The sequence below is a fragment of the Vitis vinifera genome, chromosome 10, assembly GCF_030704535.1.
Source record: "Vitis vinifera cultivar Pinot Noir 40024 chromosome 10, ASM3070453v1".
Taxonomy (NCBI): Eukaryota; Viridiplantae; Streptophyta; class Magnoliopsida; order Vitales; family Vitaceae; genus Vitis; species Vitis vinifera.
This window is the reverse complement of record NC_081814.1, coordinates 26,524,412-26,550,341: the sequence shown is the minus strand read 5'-3', so window position 1 is coordinate 26,550,341 and position 25,930 is coordinate 26,524,412. Positions and strand designations below refer to the sequence as shown.

The 25,930-nt window shown below is 41.3% G+C and overlaps 1 protein-coding gene across 5 annotated transcripts in view; it reads left to right on the top strand.

The window, feature by feature from the left end:
- LOC100254300 (cell division control protein 48 homolog B) overlaps positions 1–25,930 on the top strand; it is a 57,235-nt gene that overhangs the window by 28,793 nt on the left and 2,512 nt on the right. For all 5 annotated transcript variants that reach the window (XM_010657685.3, XM_019222621.2, XM_010657684.3 and 2 more), the window contains one exon: positions 990–1,118. In XM_010657685.3, coding sequence (XP_010655987.1) covers positions 990–1,118 — 129 coding nt within the window. The remainder of the gene's footprint in view (positions 1–989; positions 1,119–25,930) is intronic.

Below are 25,930 nucleotides of genomic sequence, written 5' to 3'. Positions count from 1 at the left end.
AGGAGAGATCATTTAGGATGATTCAGTTTCCTAATTTTAGGAAAGAATCAAGCCAGATTGATATCTTCTTATTCAGTCATTTGTGTATATATATGTGTATGGGGTGTACCTAAAAAGATCAATAAAAGGAATTCAGAAATTCTTCAAACTTTGATCTACATCAAAGTTCTGAAATAGGGAAGAGCCCATTTGAGGTGGCAATTTGGTTCTAGCCACATATGCCCTTGAATGTGTTGGCTACAATGTAGCCAGGACGAAGTGTGAGTCCTGTAGCGTATAGGATTGCTAAGACTTGGCAAGAACTACTTGATGAAGCACGGGAAAGCCTCGAGAAGGCAAGTTGATGCATGAAGAAGTATGCAGATAAAGGAAAGAGAAGTAGAATTTCAAGAGGGAGACAAAGTTATGCTCAAACTCACTTCCCAGATCTGGAAGAAGATTAAGAGCAAGCAATTCCAGGGGGAATTAATTCCAAAATACGATGGACTTTTGAGATCGTGAAAAAGATTGGCACCGTGGCTTACAAGCTGAAGCTTCCTGAGAGATTGAAGCTTCACCATTTAAGGCGTAAACCTCTTAGTTGCAAAAGTTTAAGAAGAACCAACATTTAAGCCTAAAAAATGATAGAATAGAGGAAGAATTTGAGAGGAAAACCTAAACCTAGCTCTATATACCTCCAGTAATAACCTCACTCCAATGGAAGCATGTGCTCCTCTTCCTTGCCTCAGCAGGTGCACTTTTCCTCTTCTCTTGTTCATCCCGACAGGTATGCTTCCTCTTCTCTCTCAGTCTTACTTCTTTCTCTTCTCCTTTTGTTCCTCTCCACTCCAAGCTGCCACCTTAAGTTCTCATCATGAAAAGTAGAGTCCAATATTCTCATGATAATTTAGGGGATTTAAACTAGTTTATGAATGTTTTAGCTTCATAATTATGTGAATCTTGGTTGCTACAGTTGCATTTCTTGATAATTAACAAAAAATATTAACCAGTGGTGCAGAATTATATTCAATGTATGTGGGGGAAGGGGAAGTTTTGTTGCGTAATACATTTCAGAGGGCCCGCCTTGCAGCACCAAGCATAATCTTCTTTGATGAGGCTGATGTTGTTGCTGCCAAAAGGTTAGTATTTTATATTTATTTGATGGGATCTGTATTTTGTCAATTCATGCTACTTGTTCATTTTCATTATGATTTCATGAGAAAAAATGACAGATATTTTCTAGGTAAGTCTTTATCCTAACCACCTTTGCATTGTTTATCTTAAATATTATTATTTTTCTTTAAATGAGACTTTTTACTATTATTCATGTTAACATGTTTTCAAGGAAATATGTCAGGTCCCATCTTTTCAAACAAATTTATGGTGAATGTTGTTGAAGCAGATGCTAAAATTGTCCACTTGGCTTTATTAACTGTTTTATCTTCTACCCTCAAACACAAATTATTTGATAAAAAATATTTCAAGATAATTAAGAAGTGCACTAGTGTATTTCATTTGTCTATCAAAGGGGTAGAAAAAGAATAGGACGCAGTAGTTTAATTTCGCATTGCTGCTTATGACAGTCATGCATGAGATTTGGACAACAGAATCATTTGATACTGTTGAAATACATGTGATAACCCGATTAATTAGAAAAGATTTGTACAACTGTAAATTGTAAATTAGGTAGTTATATTTTGCTGTTTTAAATCTCTGATTTGTAGAGATTATTAGTCAACTTTCCTTATTTTTCTATAGCTATTTTGGTATGAATAGGGATCAATTTGGTACAGTTTAGAGCAGAGAAATACAATTCATAATTCTCAACATGGTATTAGAGCATTCTGAAACCTATACTCTGAAAAACCTACAACATTTATAGCCGAAAATAACCCCAATCCTGCTACTTTGCTTCCAACCATTTCAGAAGCATCCAAGATTAATCCCATCATGCCAATTGCTGAGAATCAGTTCATAGAAACTCAGCAGAACTCAAGAAAAGAGGAATTTCAGAATCTGCATGCTCATACTGATTGAATGACAGAAACTATGTCCAGTGGTCACAAGTGGTAAAAATGTTTTCGAAGGTGAATGCAGTTTAGGAGAATAATAAAAATTTCTTATTATTTTCATTTAGAAAAATAGGAATACAAATGCCTATTTATATACAATTATGTATGCTGAATTCTAACAAAAGTGTCAGGTTCAAGGAGATATGGGAAAGTGTTGGGTTGCGATAGAGTCGAAGATGTTTGAAATTTCAATAGAGGAAGTCAAAGGGAAACTAAAAGGTATCATTGTGGGGAGGAGTAGAGGTTTCTCCTCTTGGATCAGGTTTGGGGTGTCAAGTTTGAGAAAACTACTGAAGGTCTTGAAGAATGTTGTAGGGAGGAGAAGAAAGGAAGTTTGGTTAAAGTATGGGAGGAAGAGGGAAGAAAGTTCAGGATGGAGAGGCGTGTAAATGGGGCGGGGAGATATGTCTTATGTTCTGTTGTTGATGTAGAGTCTAAGAGATTCTGCTTAGTTTTTCCTGAAGGAAAGGGTTTGATAGGAGGATGGGCCATTCTCACTAAGAAACTAAGGGCGTTTGGGGTAGTTACTCAAGAGGAAGCTAAGATTGAAGAGGCATTCCGAGTCAAATCAAAGAAGAAAGTGGCGACATTAGAAGGTAAGGATGAAAGATGCCTTGGAAATAAGGTGAAGGGTGAGAAAAAAGACCTTCGTGGATGTTGCTAAGGAACCGGCTGGAAGGCTAGGAGAAGCGTTGTGGCTTCAGGTTGGAGGGAGAGGTTTGAGGAGTAGGGAGGAAGGGTTGGGTTGGTGCCTAGTTGGAAGGTGGGGTGACGGGTTGGTGGTGGAGACGGAGATAGCTTCGTTTAGAAAGTGGGGAGAACGCAGCTGGAATCTTAAAAAAGGTGTGAAAGTGTTGAAGATGGGAGAACCTTTCTTTCTGCTGGAGTTTGAAGATGAAGAGGAGGTAGAGAGTGTTAAAGAGGGGGACGCGCCGCTTTAAGGATAAAGTGCTGCACTTAGAAAGATGGAGTGAGGAGGGGAGGTGCTTGCAGATAGGAACCCAAGCAAAAGATGTTTGGGTGAGGGTGGTGGGGCTCCCACTTCACTGTTGGAGTGGAGAGTTATTTAAAAGAATTGGTGACTGCTGTGGAGGTTTTGTGGAGGTGGATGAAGAAACAAAAATTTTTTCTCAGCTTCAATGGGCCAGAATTTTGGTGAAGAACGGGGGGCAATTTTTTCCGAGACAATGCATTTAGTGGTGAATTCTTTTTGTTATGCAATTCAGTTGTGGTGGGAGGTGCTGCCTTGGATTTCTGCAGTGGTGCCAATGAAGAACTTGAAATGGAGAGAGGGGGAAAAGGTTAGGGAAGAGTGGGATGTGGGCTCATGCTCGGGGAGTAGCGGTGGTAAGGGAAAAGGAGAGTTGGTGTGCAGCTGAGACTGATGGAGCAGGTTTAGTAAAAAGGGCCGGGGGGGGGGGGGAGAAGAACAGGGTGATGAAGATAGGACGGAAGTTTCAGCTGATGGAGTTGTAGGCTATGGTAAGGAGGCTGGACAAAAAGGGAGTGGAAGGGTGGGCTTAAGAGAACAGGAGAGGCTTGCTAGGCCTGATAGTTGCAAGCCCGGTTGTGAGGTTGTCCAACCCAAAGGGATCTCAGGCCTGGAGTGTGAAGGCCCGACAATCTTTTCTATCTATAGAATGGATTGGGCTTTAAAAGATAGGGAGACGAGCGGGCCCAGGGCGTGTTGGGAGGAGGGACAGCCCATCTGAGGTGTGGAGCAGGCCTCTTGTGATGGCCCTTCAAGCTTTCAAAGGGATGGTTTGGGCTGTTTGGACAACAGGGGTGTGGAGCGGGTTTCATGTGACGACCCATCAATCATTCAAAGGGATGGGTTGGGCTGTTTGGACAACAGGCCCAAGTCGGCAGGGAAAGCGGGGCAGCCCAGTCTTGCAGCAAGTTGGGCTTTGAATCCACTTAAGACCCTTTTGGACGAACCTTTTAAAAAGGCTAGGGCTTCGTTTAGTCAAATGCGAGCTGAGGGGTGGTTTGCAGAAGAGACTCTAGTCGGTGGGATGGTTTTTAAAGTGGAAAAAGGGGCGTCATAAAGGTGTTCCCTAGCAGATGCGTGCCTTTTGGAGGAAGTTTCCAAGTATTCCCTCTTTGAGCCTTCGTCTGTTTGCGTTTTTTTTTTTTTTTTTTTGGTGGGGGGGGGGGGGGGGGGGGGATCTCTTCTTCTTCTCCTTTCTTTGGGGTGGTGGGGGCTTTGATTGAGGTAGAAGAGAGTTGTGGTGTTGATGCCTTTCTGAAGGAAAACGAAGGGGAGTTGAATGTAAGTCCTTTGAGTGTGTGTTCGGCAGAGGAAAGACTAGGTGAGAAGGTTACTGGCGGGTCTTTCCCGTTAAAAGAGGGGAAGGATGAAAGGGTTGAGAAAGAGGGAGAGGATGTGGAGTCGTGGAGGTATAGTTGTTTGACAAAGTTTTGTCATTGTTTGGGAATGCCCACAGAGGGTTATGAAAGTGAGATTTTGAAACTTCTTCATAAGATGAGGGAAAGAAGAGATCGATGTGAGAGGATAAGTGGAAAAAAGAGGAAATGACAGAGACCCTCGAGATTTGACTGCGAGCTGAAGAAACTTGAATGGTTCGTAAATTATGGAGGGTCAGGAGGGGACCGTTAGGAGTGTGTTAGATGAGGCTCTGAATCCTTTCGTGGAATGTAAGGAGAGGTAAATGATAGAGATAAGAGAAAATTGATAAAAGATGTGATTAAAACCTAGAAGGTGGACTTAGTGTGTCTCCAGGAAACAAAAACTTAGGAGATGGCTAGTGGAATTGTGAGAAGTCTCGGGGTAGGAAGATATTTGGAGTGGGGGGCTTTGAATTCAAGGGGTGCAGCAGCGCGGGGGGGGAGGGGGGTTGTAGTGTTCTGGGACAATAAGGTGTTGCAGATGGTGGAAATGGAGATGGGTAAATATTCAGTTTCTTGTCACTTTAAGAATTGTGAGGATGGTTTTTGGTGTATTTTTTCAAGAGTGTATGGGCCTACTGTGAAGGTGGAGAGAGAAGACTTTTTGAGTGAGCTGGGGGCCATTAGAGGTTTGTGGAATGAGCCGTGGTGTGTTGTAGGAGACTTCAACATGATAAGATTCCCTTCTGAGCGTAGTCGAGGAGGTCGTTTGTCCTTGACAATGTGGAGATTCTCAGAGGTGATTGAGGAGTTAGAACTAAGGGATTTACCTCTTCAGGGGGGGTTGTTCACGTGGAGTTGAGGTTTTAATAATCGTTTAAAGTTGAGAATTGATTGGTTCCTTATTTCTGAAAATTGGGAAGTTAATTTTCAGGGGGTCATTCAAGTTGTTATGGCTAGGCCGGTATCTGATCACTCTCCGATTCTTCTTGATGGGGGAGGGATGAGGAGAGGGCCCACGCCTTTCAGATTTGAGAATATGTGGTTGAAGGAGGAGGGCTTTCAAGAAGTGTTGAGAAAGTGGTGGGAGGGGGATTCAAGTTAGTGGGTCGGCCAACTTCATTTTGAGTGAGAAATTAAAGGCATTAAAACTGATTCTGAGAAGTTGGAATAAAGAGGTGTTTGGTCAGATTGCTTTTAAGAAGCAGAATGCTTGGAATATAATGGATTTTTGGGATAAGGAAGAGAGTGTTCGCTCTTTGTCCTTGGAAGAAGAAGAAGCTAGGAAGGAGGCAAGAGAGATGTATAAAAAGTGGGTCCTTTTAGAAGAAGTGTCGTGGAGGTAGAAGTCTAGGGAAATTTGGTTAAAAGAGGGGGATAGAAACACAAGGTTTTTTTCACCAGATGGCTAATGCTCATAGAAGAAGGAATCAGATGACTAGAGTTAAAGTGAATGGGAGGTGGTTCACTGAGGAAAGGGAGATCAAAGAGGAGGTGTGCAGAGTTTTTCAAGGTCTGCTAGCAGATCCTGGTGATTGGAAGCCTAGTATAGATGATTTGAATTTTGAGAGGCTGGAAGAGGAGGATGTGGAGGGGCTGGAGAAGCCTTTCTCGGAGGAGGAGGTTTTTGGTGCGCTGTTAGGCTTTTGCGGAGAGAAAGCGCCAGGCCCAGATGGTTTCTCAATGGCATTCTGGCAATTTTCGTGGGATTTTGTAAAGGAGAAGGTAATGAACTTCTTCAGACAGTTCCATGAGACTGGGAGTTTTGTAAGAAGTTTGAATGTAACCTTTCTAGTGTTGATTCCTAAGAAAGGGGGGCAAAGGACTTGAAGGATTTTAGGCCAATTAGCTTGGTGGGAGGGTTGTATAAGTGGTTAGCTAAGGTGTTGGTTAATAGAATGAAGGGTGTATTAGCTAAGGTGATCTCGACGTCTCAAAATTGTTTTGTGGAGGGGTGGTGGATTATGGATGCAGTGCTGGTTGCTAATGAAGCAATAGACTCCATTTTGAAAAGCAATAGAGGGGCGATTCTTTGCAAATTAGACATTGAGAAAGCCTATGATCATGTGGATTGATCGTTTTTTCTAGCGGTGTTGGAGAAGATGGGGTTTGGGGAAAGAGGGTGCAAATGAATAAAGTGGTGTTTATCCACTGTTAGGTCTTCACTTATGGTTAATGGAAGCCCTACTGGATTTTTCCAAAGCTCAAGGGGGTTAAGGCAAGGAGATCCCCTTTTGCCTTACTTATTCGTAGTTGTGATGGAGGCTTTTAGTTGTATGCTAAAGAGAGAAGTTTTTAGAGGTTTTTTATTGCCTTGTTCGGTTCGGGGAAGAAGGGGTGAAGGGGTCCAGGTCTCTCATTTGTTGTTTGCTGATGACACGATTTTTTGTGAGGCAAAGGAGGAGCAGTTGACGTACTTGTGCTAGTTGTTAATGTGGTTTGAGGCAATTTCAAGGTTAAGAGCAAATCTGACGAAAAGTGAGCTGATTCCGGTTGGTAGAGTTGAGAATGTGGAAGAGTTGGCTGATGAGTTCGATTATAAGGTGGGAAAATTGCCCTCCACCTATATAGGAATGCCGTTGGGTGCTCCTTTTAAATGTGCTGTAGCTTGGGATGGAATAGTAGAAAGATTCCGAAAGAGATTAACTATGTGGAAACGTCAGTACATTTCAAAAGGGGGGAGGATTACCTTAATGCGAAGTATCTTGTCCAATTTGCCGATTTATTTTATGTCTATTTTCCAGTTGCCTAGGGTGGTTAGAATGAGATTGGAGCAGATTCAAAGGGATTTCCTGTGGGGTGGTGGGGTTCTTGAGCAAAAACCGCACTTAGTAAGGTGGCTGATAGTGTGTATAGACAAAAGAAAAGGAGGGTTGGGAGTTAAGAGTCTTGGGACTTTCAATAGGGCTTTCCTTGGCAAGTGGGTTTGGCGCTTTGCAAATGAAAGAAGGGCCCTTTGGAACCAAGTGATTAGAAGGAAATACAGGGAGGAAAGAGGAGGGTTGGGAGTTAAGAGTCTTGGGACTTTCAATAGGGCTTTCCTTGGCAAGTGGGTTTGGCGCTTTGCAAATGAAAGAAGGGCCCTTTGGAACCAAGTGATTAGAAGGAAATACAAGGAGGAAAGAGGAGGGTGGAGATCTTATGAGGCTAGGGAGGCTTATGGAGTTGGGTTGTGGAAAGCAATAAGTAAGATGGAACATCTAGTAACCCCTTCTTTTGGCTTTGTGGTGGGTGATGGTAAGAAGGTGAGGTTTTGGAAAGACAAGTGGTGTGGAACCACCCCTTTGTGCGAGGCTTTCCCTTCATTATATGCTTTAGCATCTTCCAAAGAGGCTTGGGTAAATGAAGTTTGGACAGCCGAGGGGGAAAGGGGGGGAAGTTGGAATCCTTGTTTCAATAGACCTTTCAATGAATGGGAGGTGGAAGAAGTGGAAAGGTTGTTTTGATGTTTTGAGGGGAAGAAGGTTAGGGTGGATGAGAAGGATAGGGTGAGGTGGATGGACTCTAAAGGATGGGGTTTTTTCGATAAAATCTTTGTATAGGGCTTTGCAGCCAGTGTCTCTTGCTTCTTTCCTTTCCAAGATTATTTGGAACTCTTGTGTGCGGCCCAAATTAAGCTTCTTTGTGTGGGAGGCTTCATGGGGAAGAGTTCTAACCTTGGATCGTTTGCAAAAGAGGGGTTGGGCTTTGGCAAATAGATGTTTTCTGTGCCAAACATGTGAGGAGTCAATTGACCACCTCCTCATTCATTGTGAAAAAACAAGGGAAGTGTGGATGTTGCTCCTTTCTTTTTTTGGAGTTTCTTGGGTTTTTCCTCTTTCGGTGAAGGAAACCTTTTAGGATGGAGGGGCTCTTTTGTGGGTAAGAAGAGGAAGGTGGCATGGCAAGTGAGACCGTTATGTTTATTTTGGGTCATTTGGAAGGCTAGAAATTCAATTGCTTTTGAGGATTGCGTGTTGTCCATTCAAAGACTGAAAGCTTCTTTTGTGTATTTACTTTGGTCAGAAACCAATTTGTGAATAAAAGATGGTTCTTTGACCTTAATAGATTTTATAGATTGAGTGTGTTTGCGATAAGGGAGAAGGTTTTTGTTTTTTTTCTTGTTGTATGAGCCCTTTTTTAAGGGGGTGAGTTCCTTTATACTGTAATTCTTTTTTTTTTTTTGATCAGAAACGAAGAAGATTATATTAATAAAAGAACAAATACAGAAGAGAAAAAAGAGACAAAAGAAATAGAAAAAAAACCAAGGGAAGGATGAGAGGTCCTTCCTACACAATAACCAAGGAAAACACCCAACAATAGTAATCTAAAGACAAGAGAAAACCCAACAATCTTCAAACTCTTTAAACGCAAACCCCAATCCAATTGATTTGTAGAATACTTAGAGGAACTCCTCTAAAAGCTTCAGTACAAGAAGCCCATAGAGAAGAGTAAAACCGAATCAAATCCCACACCACCTCTTCCGTTCTCCCTTTATCCTCAAAGATTCTATTATTCCTTTCTTGCCACACCATCCAAATCAAAGTAAGGCAAGCAATTTGCCAAAGAATCTTGCCTCTTACTGAGTTCCCCAAGCCTCTAAAGGAAATAACCAACATATCCTCAATGCTCCTTGGAGGGACCCAAATCACACCTACTAGATTGAACAACCTGTGCCAAAGTCCAATGGTGACGGGACAATGAAGAAAAAGATGGTCAATCGACTCTCCATTTCTTTTGCAAAGAATGCACCATTGAGGACAGAGGGCTTTGTAGGGTCTTCTCAATTGCAACTTGTCATTAGTGTTTACCTTCCCATGTGCTACTAACCAAGCGAGGGCCTTAACCTTTGAAGGGACTTTTGAGCTCCATAAAAACTTGGCCGGAAGGAACATTAAAGGATTTGAATCTTTTGACAAGGCATAGAAAAAAGATTTCACTGAAAACGAACCTGACGAAGACAAAGACCACGCTCTTGAGTCTGATGATGAAGGGGAAAGAAGCACAGAATGAAGGGAGGACATTAATCTCTGAAGGAGATCAATTTCTGAATCCGTTAGATTGCGGCGAAAGTTAAAATTCCAAGACAATGGAAAGGAGTTGCCAAGGACGTTTGAGACAGTAAGGTTTCTCACAGAACTAACTCTGTAGAGTTCAGCAAATTGAGCACACAAAGTTTGGTTTCCCCACCAAAGGTCTTCCCAAAACCGAATTCTCTCCCCATTGCCCACCACTAGGCGAACAAAAGGGGAGAACTCTTGAAAAACTTGAGCAATAGCCTTCCAAGGACATCTGTGAGACCATCTAACCACCATGTTGGCGTCCCATCCATTAGGATGTGTCCCATATATACTCGCAATAACCTTATGCCAAAGACCGCTCCTTTCTCTAGGAAACCTCCAAAGCCATTTCCCTAAGAGGGCACTATTTCTCATAGAAGTCTTCCCAAAGCCCAAACCTCCCATCTCCCTTGGTCTACTGACAACCTCCCATCTGATTAGGTGATCTCTCTTCCCTTCCCCGGCCCCAGACCAAAGAAAATCCCTTTGCATCTTCTCAATCTTTGAAGCTATAGATACAGGGATTTTGAAGAGGGAAAGGAAATAGCTAGGGATATGAGACAGACAAGACTGAATTAGAGTAATCCTCCCTCCCAAAGACAAATAGGCCTTTTTCCACCCATCCAGCCTCCTCGAAATTCTCTCAACCACTAGATCCCAAAATCCTATTGTCTTTGGGTTCCCTCCTAAAGGGAGGCCTAAATAAGACAAAGGCCACTCTGACACTCTGCACTCCAAAACCAAAGCCAAACTAGACAACATTTCCTGCCTAGTGTTGATACCTGAAATGATGCTTTTTTCTAAGTTGATTTTTAAACCAGATACTTGCCCAAAAACCAAAAGGATAATCTTAAGGTTTTGAAGAAGATCCAAAGAGGCTTTAGAGAAAAATATGGTATCATCAGCAAACTGTAACAAGGACACTCTAGTCCTATCCCTCCCCACAAGGAAACCCTCAGTTATCCCAGTTTCCTCAGCTCTAATCATCAACCTACTTAGAACATCTGCTACTATAGTAAAAAGGAAAGGAGAAAGAGGATCTCCCTGTCTCAATCCTCTAGAGGCCTTAACCCAACCCTTTGCATTCCCATTAACTAGGATAGCAAAACTAGAAGAAGATAAACAACCCCTCATCCAAGATCTCCATTTCTGGCTGAACCCCTTCCTTTGAAGCACATGATCTAAAAAGCCCCACTCCACATGATCATAGGCCTTCTCAAAATCAATTTTGAAAACTACCCCTTCCTCTCCTGACCTTCTTTTCTCATCCACCACTTCATTGGCTATCAAAACAGCATCCAATATTTGTCTCCCTTCCACAAAGGCTCCTTGCGAGCCAAAGATTGTTTCATGAAGAACTTTGCGTAAACACCCTGATAAGACCTTAGCAATTATCTTATATAAACTTGTAACCAAACTAATAGGTCTATAATCTGAGATTTTGAAAGTTTGGCTTTTCTTAGGCACCATAGCAATGAAAGTCGCATTTGTGCTTTGATTTATTACCCCTTTAGTGTGGAACTCAAAAAACACCCTCATAAGATCCTCTTTTATCACATCCCAACACTCTTGATAAACTGCTAAGGTAAAGCCATCAGGGCCAGGGGCCTTTTCCTTATTCAATTGGAAAACTGCCATTCGAACCTCCTCTTCCGAAAACGGCCTATCCAACCAAATTGCACTCTCTTCAGAAATAGGGGCCCAATCAATCCCTTCAATCTTCCAAGAATCACCCTCGGGTTTGGAATAAAGATTCCCAAAGAAATTTACAATCTCCTCAGAAATAACCTCAATGTTATTTAAAGTCTCCCCCCTCTCAGAAATCAGAGACTTTATATACTTCCTACTTCTTCTTCCAGTGGCCACTCTGTGAAAAAACTTAGAGTTGCAATCCCCTTCTTTAATCCACTTAACCCTAGATTTTTGTCTCCATTGAACCTCTTCCTTCAATAACAAATCCTCTAACTCCTTCCTTCTTAAGATCCTTTCCGAGACCAGCTCAAGATTTAAATTCCCTTCTTGTTCAATTCTATCAATTCTGCCTAAATCCGTGAGAATATGCTTTTTCCTCTCTCTTAAATCTCCGAAGACCCTTGTATTCCACTCTTTCAACTTTGATTTAATAAACTTTAGTTTCCTCATAAATTTGTGACCTTCCCAACCTTCAACCGTACACTCTTGCCACCAGTCTCTAAACTTCTCTTTAAACTCAGGATGGAGCAACCACATATTCTCAAACCTAAAAGGAGTCGGCCCCCACATAAAAGGATTAGTTTCCAAGCAAATTGGGCTATGGTCAGAGGTCCATCTAGGAAGGGCCTCTTGAATATTTTGAGAGAAAAAAGAATCCCACTCAGCAGAGAACAAAAACCTATCTAACCTCTTGCAAATAGGATCGACTTGCATGTTTGACCATGTAAAAGCCGCATTCCTAAGAGGGGGGTCCAACAAACCACTTTCCCTAATAAACTCGTCAAAACGCCTCATGTTGACTGTTAGCCTAGAATCACCCATCTTCTCAGATATCCTCCTGATCACATTGAAATCCCCTCCTACACACCACCTTGGGAAAGTTAGACCATGTAGATCTTGAAGTTCCAACCAAAAGTCCTCCCTCCACACTTCCTTATTCGGGCCATACACTGAGCTTAGCCAAAAAGACCCTTCCTCATCAGAGTTCAATTTTACAGTAACAGAGAAGGATCCTAACACATTCTCTGAACAATTGAACTTAACTGAATCCCACAAGATCACAATCCCCCCCGACGCCCCACAAGCAGGAAGAGCAACCCAATCCAGACTTTTACCTTTCCAAATACTACTCACTAACCTCCTATCCCAAATTTCACGCTTTGTTTCCTGAAACATCACCACATCTGGGTTTTGAGTACTTAAAAACCTTCTCATAGTCCTCCTTTTCTTCCTAGAACCTAAACCTCTTGTATTCCAGCTTAAAATCTTCATGAGAACAATCACAACCCAACACAACCCGCACCCAGAACTAATCCTCTCCTCGAGTTCCAGAATCCTTTTTCTTCTTTCTTCTGGAATAAACCTTGTCCGCAGAGAGAGGATTCCTGTTCTCTCCTACCACACCTTTCCCATTATCCCTGACAATTCTAACCCTCAAACTCTCCAGAACCGACTGAACCTTGACCATCTTCCGAGGCGTAAGCCCCTCAACCTGAAAACCTTCCAGCGGGAGAGTGGAAGGTTCTTGCACAGGGAACAAAGCCTCACCTGAGTCACCACGCACCTCAAGGTTGCTAGGAATTTCCCTAATGAAAGGTCGGTCTTTAGATTTTTGGTTAGAGGTTTCTAGGGGTACCACCACACCTTTCGAACAGGACGCACCACCACGATGGTTATCATACACCACAGGAGAGATAGAAACAGATCCACGCTGAAAAGCGTGGCTTGACTCCAACGGATACGAAGAAGAAGAGTGGACACAAAAAGGATGACCCAAAGAAACCGAGGTTTCGGGAATAAGAATCGACTCAAAAGCCCCAGACAGAGGAAGATCTCTCTCAGAAACAGCTGAGATAGGATTACGCACCTCATTGATCAGTTTGCATTGCAAAATCCCCTCTTCCCCCTCTGTCTCGCTGGTGGAAACTTTGGATGTTTCCAAACCAGTGGAGAAATCACTCTTTCTGGAGTGAGATTTGCCCCGAGAAATGTCTCGATTTGTCACCAGTGAGCCACCTCCTTCAAAGCTACGCTTCGGGGAAGAAGACGCCTCGTCAAAACTCGGCGGCCCACTTCTTGCTCTGCGCCTTACGGAGACTGGAGATCCCTTCGTCTTTGACGACGCTTGAGGAAGACCTTCCGACGCTTTATTCTTTGTAGAGAGCCCTGGTCTTTGGAGCTTTGAAGACGAAGATACAACTGGGCCACCATTTGAAGATCCTTTATGGGCTGGACCCGCTATTGGCCCAAAATCCTTCGCCCTAACTTGGGCCCAAACAGAACGGGCTTCAAAGACTTCTGGTGTTGGCCCGACATTGCTTCCCGCCATTGGGCCCGACACCCACCTTCCCTTTCCTTTCTCCCCCTTAGCCGATTTTGAATCTGAAGAGCTAAAATGGAGACGATGACGGGGCATCCATCTTTGGCAGTCACTGGTCCTGTCAATAGCTCGTAGCCCCTCAACCATCTGTGGCTTCTGCAAGACGCAACCCCCGGCTGACCTCATCTCGTCCTTGCTGCGACTCGACTCAGGCTTGATAGAGTCTCCTCCGTCGTCTTCTCCGTCATCTTCTCCGGTGACTGTAACTGCAACCGTGTATGTCCAATCTCCATCTTCTACCTCTAATAGTGCTGGGAGCACACAACCTTTATACTGTAATTCTGTGGGTCGCTATTTTAGCGCCTCTTTGCAATACAATCTTATGCTTATTGATCGGAAAAAAAAAATGTATGCTGAATTCTAACTAAAAAATAGTAACTAACAAACTGTACAACTAATGTCTTATAAACTAGGAACGATTTTTTTTAAAATACAAATAAGTGAAACTGAATTATTCTGTACTAAATTAGAATAAAGTGAATTCCGAAACTTCAGAAATCTTCAACAGAAGGGAAAAGGCAAACTAAGTTATTTGATGGGTACTGGACCTTCTATGGCTGATCTCGCATTTACTGTGGGATGAAGAAGATTACATGATCATGTCATGGTTGTGAAATTCCATACTACTGGAATAACTGGAACGTGTAAAGATCTGCCATGCTAATAGTACCTGTCCTACTTCAGCTATTGAAAAACCAGATGAACCTGAGATTGGAAATTGACCTGGAAACACTACTCTAGACTTTGTCCCTGCCATTGATCAAACTAATAATATATTCAAGGAGAAAGATGCTTGTTCCAATGCCTATGCAAGTCCAAGAATCCACTCCACCACCATGTGTTGAATTTATTACTCCATCTTCTACTGTTTAATGGTCTTGACCTGCCTATTGCACTTAGGAAAGGAACTAGGCATTGAATTTATTACTCCTAAGCACAAAGCATTCCTCACTCAAATAAATTCTGTTCAAATTCGTCAAACATCACTTGAGATACTAAAAGACAAGAATTAGAAACATGCTATGGATGAGGAAATGAATGCATTAAGGAAAATTTGGACATGGGAAATAGTGGATCTTCCAAAGGAAAGCAACTTGTTGGGTGTAAACGGGTGTTTACTATGAAACATAAGGTTGATGGATCCCTAGAACAAATTAAAGCTAGATTAGTAGCCAAAGGCTACACTCAAGAATGCTTTCTTGCATGGTGACCTAAAAGAAGAAATGTATATGGAGCTTACCTCCGGATTTTGATAGGAATAAGGTTTGCAGACTAAAGAAAGCATTATATGGACTGAAACAATCTTGTAGAGTGTTGATGAAAGAGATGAGGCACAAGCAACACCAAGGAGATATCATACATTGTTCATGTAACTCAACCAAGGTATTTCTCAATTCCCTTATACTTTATTAGAGGAATAATACTTATATATATATACAATTGAGAGTCCTAAATTAGGAAGGTATTATCCCTAAGGAAACAACCAAATTATGGTATGTACAGATATATACAACTAACACTCCCCCTCAAGCTGGAGCATAGATGTTGATCATGCCCAGCTTATTACTAAAGTACTCAACTCGAGTTCCATTTAGAGCTTTTGTAAAAATATCCCCAAGTTGCTCTCCAGTCTTCACATAGCCAGTAGAGACTAGATTTTCCTCAATCTTTTCACGAATGAAGTGACAATCGACCTCAATGTGTTTGGTTCTTTCATGAAAGACTGGGTTCGCAGCAATATGAAGAGCGGCTTGATTGTCACACCAAAGCTTTGCTAGCATTGTGCACTTCATTCCCACTTCACATAAGAGTTGATGTATCCATATGATTTCACAAGTAGCCTATGCCATGGCCCTATACTCAGATTCTGCACTCGAACGGGATACAACACTCTGCTTCTTACTTTTCCAAGCCACTAGATTCCCACCAAAGAACACACAATAACCTGTGGTGGATCTTCTATCAAACTTAGAACCTGCCCAATCTGCATCAGAAAAACACTCAATGCGAGTGTGTCCCTGACTACTATATAGTATGCCTAGATCAGGAGCCTTCTTTAGATAGCACAAAATTTGCTCTAAAGCTGCCCAATGCTTTGTTGTAGGCGCAAATGTGAACTGACTAACAACACTTACTGCATATGCAATATCTGGTCGCGTCACGGTGAGATAATTCAGCTTCCCAACCACTCTTCGATACCTCTCAAGGTTGTATAAGGGATCTCCATCATCTGACATAAGTTGTACATTAGGAACCATCGGGGTAGTACATGGCTTTGCTTCTATCTTACCGGTCTCTTTAAGCAGATCAAGCACATACTTCCTCTGTGATAAGAACATCCCTTTCTTGCTCCTTGATACTTCTATTCCCAAGAAATACTTCAGTTCACCCAAGTCCTTTGTATGAAACTTGGAATGCATGAATGCCTTAAGATCAGAGATTCCTGCATGATCATTTCCTGTAATAACTATATCATTGACATAGACCACAAGAAGTATGATACTAGCAACTGATTTCTTGTAGAAAACGGAGTGATCTTTCTCGCTCTTGTTCATGCCAAATGCTTGAATCTCCTTACTGAATTTTCCAAACCAAGCATGGGGACTCTGCTTCAATCCATAGAGAGCTTTTTTCAGACAACAAACCTTCCCATACTCCCCTTGAGCAACAAACCCAGGAGATTGCTCCAGATAGACTTCTTCTTCTAGATCACCATGAAGAAAAGCATTCTTGATGTCTAACTGATGTATCATCCACTGTTGGGAAGCAGCAATAGAAATAAATAGTCGAACTGAATTTAGTTTGGCAATTGGAGAGAAAGTATCAGAATAGTCTACTCCATATGTCTGAGCATATCCTCTAGCTACAAGCCTGACTTTCAGTCTTGCCACAGCGCCATCAGGATTAACTTTTACCGCAAAGACCCACTTGCAGCCAACAACTTTTTTTCCTTAAGGCAAATCAACAAGTTTCCATGTATGATTATCCTCCAATGCACAGATTTCTTCAAGCATTGCATTCTTCCAACCAGGATGATTCAGGGCCTCTGTAACAGTTTTAGGTACTGAAATAGAATCTATAGAGGCTACAAGAACACTTGAGGAAGATGACACGTGATCATAAGACACAAAGTTAGCAATGGAATAGATAGATTTGCAGTGTCGTTTACCTTTCCGAAGGCTAATGGGAAGGTCGAGATCATTGGAAGGATCAGATGACGAAGAAGCTGGTGCAGGACATGTATCTGTTGTCACTGGGCGCCGAGAGTACACCTGTACAATTGGTGGTTTGACTGGAGCAGGAGGAATATTAACAACAGTACCCAAATGAGCAAGAGACGCATCAGAATCAACCACACTTGATTGCCCAACAGTTGGTCTTGAATTAACCACTTGATACACAAGCCATTCTTCATCCTCCTCTTCACTTGCAGAACTTGTGGGTGAAGAGAAAAATGATGTGTCTTTTGAAAACACAACATTCGTTGATACTAGATACTTATTGAGATCAGTCGAGAAACATTTATAGCCCTTTTGCAGTCTTGAGTACCCCAAGAAAACACACTTTAATGCCTTAGGATCAAGTTTAGTAACAAAAGGCCTTGTATCTCTAACATAGCATGTACATCAAAAAATTCTTGGTTCAATTGGAAAAAGTGATTTATGTGGATGTATTACTTTGTACGGAATATCACCTTTAAGCACTACAGTGGACATACGGTTGATCAGAAAACAAGCTGTGGAAACTGCATCAGCCCAAAATTATTTCAGAACCTTCATCTGAAACATGAGTGCACAAGTCGTCTCAAGTAAATACCTATTTTTTCTTTCAAAAACCCCATTTTGAGAAGGAGTATCAACACAAGATGTTTGATGAAGAATCCCATTGTGACTCATGTAGTTCTGAAATGAGTTAGACACATATTCTTTTCCATTATCGCTTCTTAATATTTTCACAGACACATCATATTGGGTTTTAATCTCAGTAGAGAATGCACAAAAATGTGAAAATACTTCTGAACGATTCTTCATAAAATAATCCAAGTCATTCGAGAAAAATCACCCACAAAGGTAACAAAATATCGAAACCCAGTTTTACAAGTAATAGGACAAGGACCCCAAACATCAGAATGTACTAACTCAAACAAAGACTCAACTCGTTTATTAATCCTTGGGCCTAAAGAACTACGATGATGCTTCGCAAAATGACACGACTCACAATCTAATGAAGGTAAATTATCAAATTGAGGACATAATTTCTTCAACACCGGTAGAGAAGGATGTCCTAACCGACAATGAGCTTCAACAGGAGAGGCAGTACTGACACACGCAACTGGTCGAGGTACCCACTCATCAAGAATATAGAGCCCATCAGATACATGTCCTTTACCAAATATCCGTTTCGTCATAAGATCCTGAAACACACAATGATTAGGGAAAAATGAGACACTACAATTCAGATTTTTGGTAAGTTTACTGACAGAGATTAGGTTAAAGGCCAAATTTGGTAAGTTTAACACAGAAGATAACGTAATAGAAGATGTTGGTTTCACAGTCCCAGACCCTTTAATCTCATAGGTAGAACCATCAGCAACAGTAACAGGAGGAGCAGAATGTGTTCTGAAGGTAGAGAAAGTTTTATGATTACCTGTCATATGATCTGTGACACCTGAATCAATTATCCATTTGTTTGAGGAGGAGAGAAGACATGTTTTACCTTGGAGACAAAGATCAAGGGAATTGTGGTTGAAGGAGGGGGACAATAATACCAAATTCTTTCATAGGATGGCGAACGTGCATAGCAGAAGGAACTGGTTATCTAGGCTGAAAGTGGATGATTGTTGGCATATGGAGGAGTTAGATTTAAAAAATAGTGTGGTGGGTGCTTTTAATAATCTGTACACTGAAGAAGGGGGGTGGCGTCCTGGTGTTGAGGGGCTGCCCTTCATGAGATTAGACAGCTGTGAGGCTAAGGGGCTAGAATTTCCCTTTACGGAAGGGGAGGTGTTCGCGGCACTTTCAGATCTAGGCAAGGATAAAGCCCCCGGCCCGGATGGCTTCACCATGGCCTTCTGGTTGTTCAATTGGGATTTAGTAAAGGTTGAAATAATGGGCTTCTTCAAGGAATTTCATGAGAGGGGCAGATTTGTAAAATCTTTAAATGCAACATTCCTTGTACTAGTCCCAAAGAGGGGAGGAGTTGAAGATTTGAAAGATTTCAGGCCAATCAGCCTTGTAGGCAGCCTCTACAAGTTGCTGGCCAAGGTGTTGGCCAATAGAATTAAAAAGGTGATGGGGAAAGTGATCTCAGAGTCTCAAAATGCCTTTGTGGAGGGTAGACAGATTTTGGATGCAGTGTTGATTGCAAACGAGGCTGTGGACTCAAGATTGAAAGACAATGTGGGAGGGGTGTTATGCAAGTTGGATATAGAGAAGGCTTATGACCGTGTTAGCAGGAGCTTTTTGTTGGCTGTTCTTAAAGAGATGGGGTTTGGAGAGAGATGGATAAAGTGGATTGATTGGTGTATCTTCACAGTGAAATTCTCCGTGTTAGTTAATGGGTCTCCATCCGGTTTTTTCCAAAGCACGAGGGGGCTAAGACAAGGAGATCCCCTTTCCCCTTATTTGTTTGTGATCGCCATGGAGGTTTTTAGTAGTATGATGAGAAGGGCTATTAGTGGGGGCTACTTATCTGGGTGGAAGGTGAGTGGTGGGAGGAGTGAGGGGATGCATATATCGCATTTGTTGTTTGCGGATGATATGTTGGTTTTTTGTGAGGAGTCTTCAGATGAGATGACTTATTTAAGTTGGCTTCTCATGTGGTTTGAGGCGTGTTTGGGTTTGAGGATTAACTTAGAGAAGAGTGAGATGATCCCGGTTGGAAGGGTGCTGAATATAGAGGGTTTGGCTTTGGAGTTGGGGTGCAAAGTGGGAGGGATTCCTTCTAGTTATTTGGGAATGCCCCTAGGGGCAGCTTTCAACTCTTTGGCGGTGTGGGATGGGGTTGAAGAGCGTTTTCGTAGAAGGCTTGCTATGTGGAAGAGGCAGTACATATCTAAAGGGGGAAGACTCACCCTAATTAGAAGCACTATGTCCAGTATGCCTATTTATTTGATGTCTCTCTTTCATTTGCCTAGAAAAGTGAGGTTGAGATTGGAGAAAATTCAGAGGGATTTTCTGTGGGGTGGGGGAACTTTAGCCCATAAACCTCACCTTGTAAGATGGAACTTGGTATGCTTGGAGAAAAGAAAAGGTGGACTAGGGGTGAGAAATTTATCTTTGATGAATAACGCCCTTTTGTGTAAGTGGAATTGGAGGTTTGCTAATGAGAGAAATGCGTTGTGGAGGAGTGTAATTAGCCTCAAGTATGGCGTAGAGGAGAGGGGCTGGTGTACTCAGGATGTGATGGGAAGAAACGAAGTTGGGCTTTGGAAAGCAATTAGGAAGAAGTGGGGGTTGTTTGATGGCAAGGTAGCTTTCCATTTGGGTAATGGGCAAAGAGTGAAATTTTGGAAAGACAAGTGGTGTGGTGATGGGCCTCTTTGTGAGTCCTTCCCATCTCTTTTTTCCATGTCCATGTCGAAGAATGCTTGGGTTTCGGAGGTGTGGAATCCTGTTAGTGATGGGATTGGTTGGACTCCTCTCTTTGCAAGGGCGTTTAACGATTGGGAGATTGATTTGGTGGAGCGGTTGTTGCAGAAGATCCAAGCTTTCAGGGTTCAAAGGGAGGAGGAAGATAGAGTGATATGGACAGCTTCAAATGATGGGGCTTTCTCAGTTAGATCCCTTTATTCTATGATGGAGCCGGGGGGCCTTTCTTTGTTCCCTAGTGAAAGAATTTGGAGGGCAAGAGTGCCTCCCAAGGTAGCTTTCTTTGCTTGGGAGGCTTCTTGGGGTAAAGTTTTAACACAGGAGCAACTTCAAAGGAGGAGGTTCTCTTTGGCAAACAAGTGCTTTCTCTGTCTATTTGAAGAAGAAACAGTGGATCATCTCCTACTGCATTGTGTCAAGACGCAGGTCCTATGGAACCTCCTTTTCTCTCTTTTTGGAATATCTTGGACTCTCTCGTGTATAGTGAAGACAACCCTTCTTGGGTGGAATGGAGGGTTTGTGGGAAAAAGACGCAAGAAGGCTTGGCAAATGGCGCCTTTATGTATTTTTTGGTCAGTTTGGAAGGAGAGAAATAGGTTAGCGTTTGGGGATGAGGACCTTTCGCTTCAAAGGTTGAAATATTCTTTTGTATGTAATCTTTGGTTTTGGGTCAGGGGTTCCCTAGCAGAGAGTCATTCTTCTCTTGTAAGTTTTGTAGACTGGATAGGCTCCTAGTGAGGGAAGGTGGTGTGTATACTCCCTGTATACTTAGAGGGCACCAGTTTTTGGTGTTTCCTCTTTTCGTTTAATATACTTCTTTTACTTATCAAAAAAAATGTTTTACCTGACTCTGCCAGAGCACTAACAGGAGTAGATGCTTTTAGTGCTTCTTGATACTGTGAATATTTAACAAACTCTTCTGCTGTCATTGTGACAATCTTGTCTGAGGAGTCTGAAAATGTAGCAGTATCAGATGTAGCAACATTGGCAGTTTGAATTCTCCGATTTCAATTCTGCAATTTCTTGCAATTCTTCTTGGTATGGCCAGCCTCATGGCAGTAAAAACACACAATAGTACTTGAATCATTGCCACGATTTTCAAATGCCCTGTTTCCGCCCCTGTTATTCACCCTCCTTGCATTTTTTGCATTTCCTCTTGCAACAAGAACATTGGTGTGCTGAGAAGACGGGACATTCTTAGTTCGTAGAACTCTACTGAAAACTTCCTGAAGGGAACCAATGTTAGAACCAGAAAGAATCTGAGATTTTGCAGTCTCAAACTTAGATGGGAGACCGGATAAGAAACTCGTAACAACCATCTGTTCCTGTTGAGCCTGTCTCTAACATCCGGACTGAAAGGCATAAGTGCATTCAATTCCTCATATACCTTCTTGAAGTCCATAAAATATGCAATGAGGGATTTAGCTCCCTTCTCAGGACAATGGAAGGCATTCCATACATCATACATCCGAGATACATTTCCTTTTCCAGAGTAAAGAAAATCTAGATAATCCATTAACTCTTTAACAAATTCACAATGACTCAGCAGACCAACAATATCACTATTAATATAGTTTTTCATCTACAGAAATAACTGTGCATCATCTTGCATCCAAAGTTTTCTAGTGTTATCATTAGGAGGTTCCTCAGTCAAGTGGTCATCTTTAGCAACACTTCTCAGATAAATTTTGATAGTCTTGCTCCATTCAATATAATTAGACCCATTTAATTTGTGTTCAGTTATTTTTGACACAATAGGCACTATATCAGCAACAGAATTCTTATTCTCTTCCATGACAATAAAATTCAATCTCCAAAGTAATTTTACACCAGCCCAGACCAGAAATTACAGTTCACCACAGCAAGAAGAAAGAAATAGACAAGTACCTCTCTTACAAGAAGGCGTCAAAAGCGTCGAAGGCGTCAAAAGCATCACTTATAATTTTTCTTCCCCCATTTCTGCCGTAGCAACTATAAAACCCTTGACTCCCTCTCTTTCTCACCCCGAAAGTTGTGAGGGAAAATGGATTGCTGACATGGAGACCAAGGTGGGCGAAGAGGAGTGTGCGAGAAACTCATATCGGCCCAGTTTCTAAGAGGAGCAGTTCAATTGGATCGGCGTCGAAGCGGTGGAGGTTTGAGATTTACTCCGGCGAAGTAACAACAGCGGCAAGTAACAGTAGCGAGGGTAAGGAAGGATTCCTTCGTGTTCCTCACTCCTCCCCGGAAAGCTACGCGATTCCGTAATCGTTGATGAATCGTCGCAATCCCTCGATTGGCATCTAGATTTTCCGGCAAAGGGAGCTGATCAAAGATCGAAGAGAGAAATTTTGGTTGCAATGGTGACAAATCTGACAAATCTGATCAGTCAAAGGAAAAGAGGAACTCCGTCGACGCGTCCCAAGGGCGGAATCTCACAGTCCAAGAACGAGATCACCCTGGCCGGAAAACGGGATTGCGACGCCAATGGAACTAGTCAGAGGTCAAAAGAAGCTGCTACGCTCCTCCACGCGCCGGCGCGTGAGTTGACGCATCCTGCTTCTCAGTCCGGACGCATGAGCTTCACACGTTCAGCTTCAGGTCGTCGGACTTCGGGTATCGACCGATCTTGACACCTCACTTCCCCCTTTGAAGGCAGTGACACTACCAGGTCACTTTTATTCTGTGACCTAAGAACAAACCCAGAATTTGAGCCAATGGCTCTGATACCATGTAACTCAACCAAGGTATTTCTCAATTCCCTTATACTTTGTTAGAGGAATAATACTTATATATATATATATATATATACAATTGAGAGTTCTAAATTAGGAAGGTATTATCCCTAAGGAAACAACCAAATTATGGTATGCACAGATATATACAGCTAACAGTTCATAAAGCATTCAGCCATAGGAGGAGTTACAATGTTGATAATGTACGTTGATGATATAATAGTGAAAGGTAATAATCTGGTGGAAAGAGAGGCACTTTGAAGGAAATTGGCACAAGAGTTTGAGATAAAGGAGCTTGGGAAGCTCAAGTATTTTCTGGTATTGAAGTGGCGAGATAAACTAGAGGAATTTATGTGTCACCTAAAAAGTATGTGCTAGAGCTTCTGAAAGAAACAGAGATGCTAGGATGCAAGTTGATTGCCACCTCAATTAAGCTAAACCACAAGCTAGGGCAGGCTGATGATGATGTTGTAGTAGATAGAGGTATGTATCAAAGGTTGGTTGGCAAACTGATTTACTTATCGCATATACAGCTAGACATAAGCTTATGTTGTGAGCGTTATTAGTTAGTTTATGCACGATCTGAGAGGAGTACACTGGGAGGCACCATATAGGGCCTTGCGCTATCCAAAGTATACTTTGGGGAAAGGGGTATTGTTAAAAAAAAATGAGGGATTGTGGCCAGAAGCATACATGGATGTTGACTGGGCAGGTTATAAATAGAAGGTCCACCATGGGGTATTGCACTTTACTAGGAGGAAACTTGATGACCTGCAGAAGCAAAAAGCAAACAGTTATGACAAGATTAAGTGCGGAAGTTGATTTCGATCCATGGTTCATGGAATTTGCAAACTCCTATGGCTGGAAATCTTCCTTGATGACTTGAAAATCAAGTGGTGTGGTCCTACAAAATTACATTGGGACAACAAATATGCTATCAACATTCTAACTAATTTGGTTGAATACAATTGAACCAAACATGTTGAAGTGGATAGACACTGCATCAAGGAAAAATTAGAGGGCGGTTCAATATGCATACCTTATATCTCTGTGGATAGGGGTGGCAATTTGTGTTGGTGGGTCGTGTTCGTATTGTGTCAAAACCTAAGTATTCTACTATATGGTTCAACCCAAACCCGACACGAATAATAATTGTGTAAAAAACATAAACCCAAATACTACCTAATTATTAAACAAGTAACACGTCGTGTAACCTATTTAATAATCACGTTAAGTTAGTTCTTGTACATGTCTATATGATTAATGTCTCCACCAAACATGTTTATGACTCAATTGACCTATTTATTTAAAAACAAATTTAAAATAAGTCAAATATGGGTTAAATAGTTTAAAGATATAATTAAATTGATAGCGAAATTATTAAATGGGTCAATTCGGGTCAAATTCGTGTTATGTAAGTTGACCCAAAAGTTACCTATTTATTAAACGAATTATGCAGGTCAACACAAATTTAACCCAAAATCATTTATACTCAACCCAAACTTGCAAAAAGCGTGTTGGGTTTGTGTCATGTTGGCGAATTGTATTAAACTTTGCCACCCTTATCTGTGGATGAATGTCAATTATGAATAACATCTAAAGGGGGTGAATTCGTATTTTTATATCAATTTGAGATGGTACCTTACAAAAGGTTAATCACCCCCTTAATTTTTTCAATTTGAGATCGTCTTTTTTCTATATAATGGATGCACCAACACTCTTCTAACAAGATAGTCAATGCAATTGACATGGAAATGAGTGAATACTCCCCAACCAAGATATATAAGACATTTCATTTATTCAAAAACACATTTTCTCATATCCATTAATATCAATACCAAATCAGAAATTATTTTGTACTATCTCAGAGCTTAAATGATCCAATTCCAACCTATTTCCTCAAACAACCAAAATAGTAAATCAATTAAAATTTCATAAGCTAAGAAGATAGACTACTGAAAAGATGAGATAAAGATAAAGAGACACTAACACCAAGATTTAACGTGGAAATCAAGGATTTACCTCATCCAAACCTTTAATCTTCTCCTAGACCACTTGCCTAGAACCTTCAAACTTGAATTACCCACTTTCTTCTTTTAGAGCATACTAAGAGTCCACACCAAACTTGATCTCGGCCTCTTCTTGAATCCACACAATAAGAAATTTGGGTTTTACCCCTAATATGATGAATATGAGAGTAGGGATGAAACTCAGACTAAATCAACCCATTTGGAAAGAAATTTTCTCACTCAAAAGATGATTCTTAGCTCAAAACCCATAAAATTGTCTTTTAAACCAATCACTCCTAAAATAGGTAAAGAACTTGAAGCTCAAGGGAGGCCACCTAACTATCATAGCTATTAAGCCCTCATTTAGTAGCAGAGCTTAAATACATGTTTTTAAACTCCATCAAACAGTTTAGATTTGTTTTAAAAAATGAAGATTTCGTCAATGCGATCAAATTTTGATCGATCAAATGAGATTGTGAAATTTTGGGTATGACAAAAATTATTACCCATTAGTTTGATCTATCAAACACAAAATTTGACACTTTTAAGCTTCTACTCCAATTTTTAACAAAAGAATAAAAGTTCAAAACTTGGTTGATCAATGTTTGATATCATCCATCATCTCAAAAACACTTACCATTTCCTCTAGCAATTTACAATCACAATCTACTTAGAATGACAAGAGTCTAAGAGAAGATTTGAAGCAATTGAGCTAGAAGAACATAATGAGAATTTTGACCTAGAATTGCCAATACACAAAGCTGCTCATAGTCTCAACACATGGACAGCTGTGGACATTCTGACAAAAGGATTACCGAGTCATCCATTTCAAGTGATCACAAACAAGCTGGGGAATGGAAAATAACTATTCACTAGGTTGAGGAGTGTTGAAATCCTCATAACCAGGAGCATACATAATATATAATCTTGTGATATCCAGATTAATTGGGAAAGATTTGCACAGCTGTAAATCATAAATTAGGTGGTTATATTTTGCTGTTTTAAATCCCTGATTTGTTGGGTTTATTGGTTGGTCAACTTTACTTATTTTGCTATAGCTATTCTTGTATAAATATGGATCAATTTTAGAGCGGAGAAATACAATT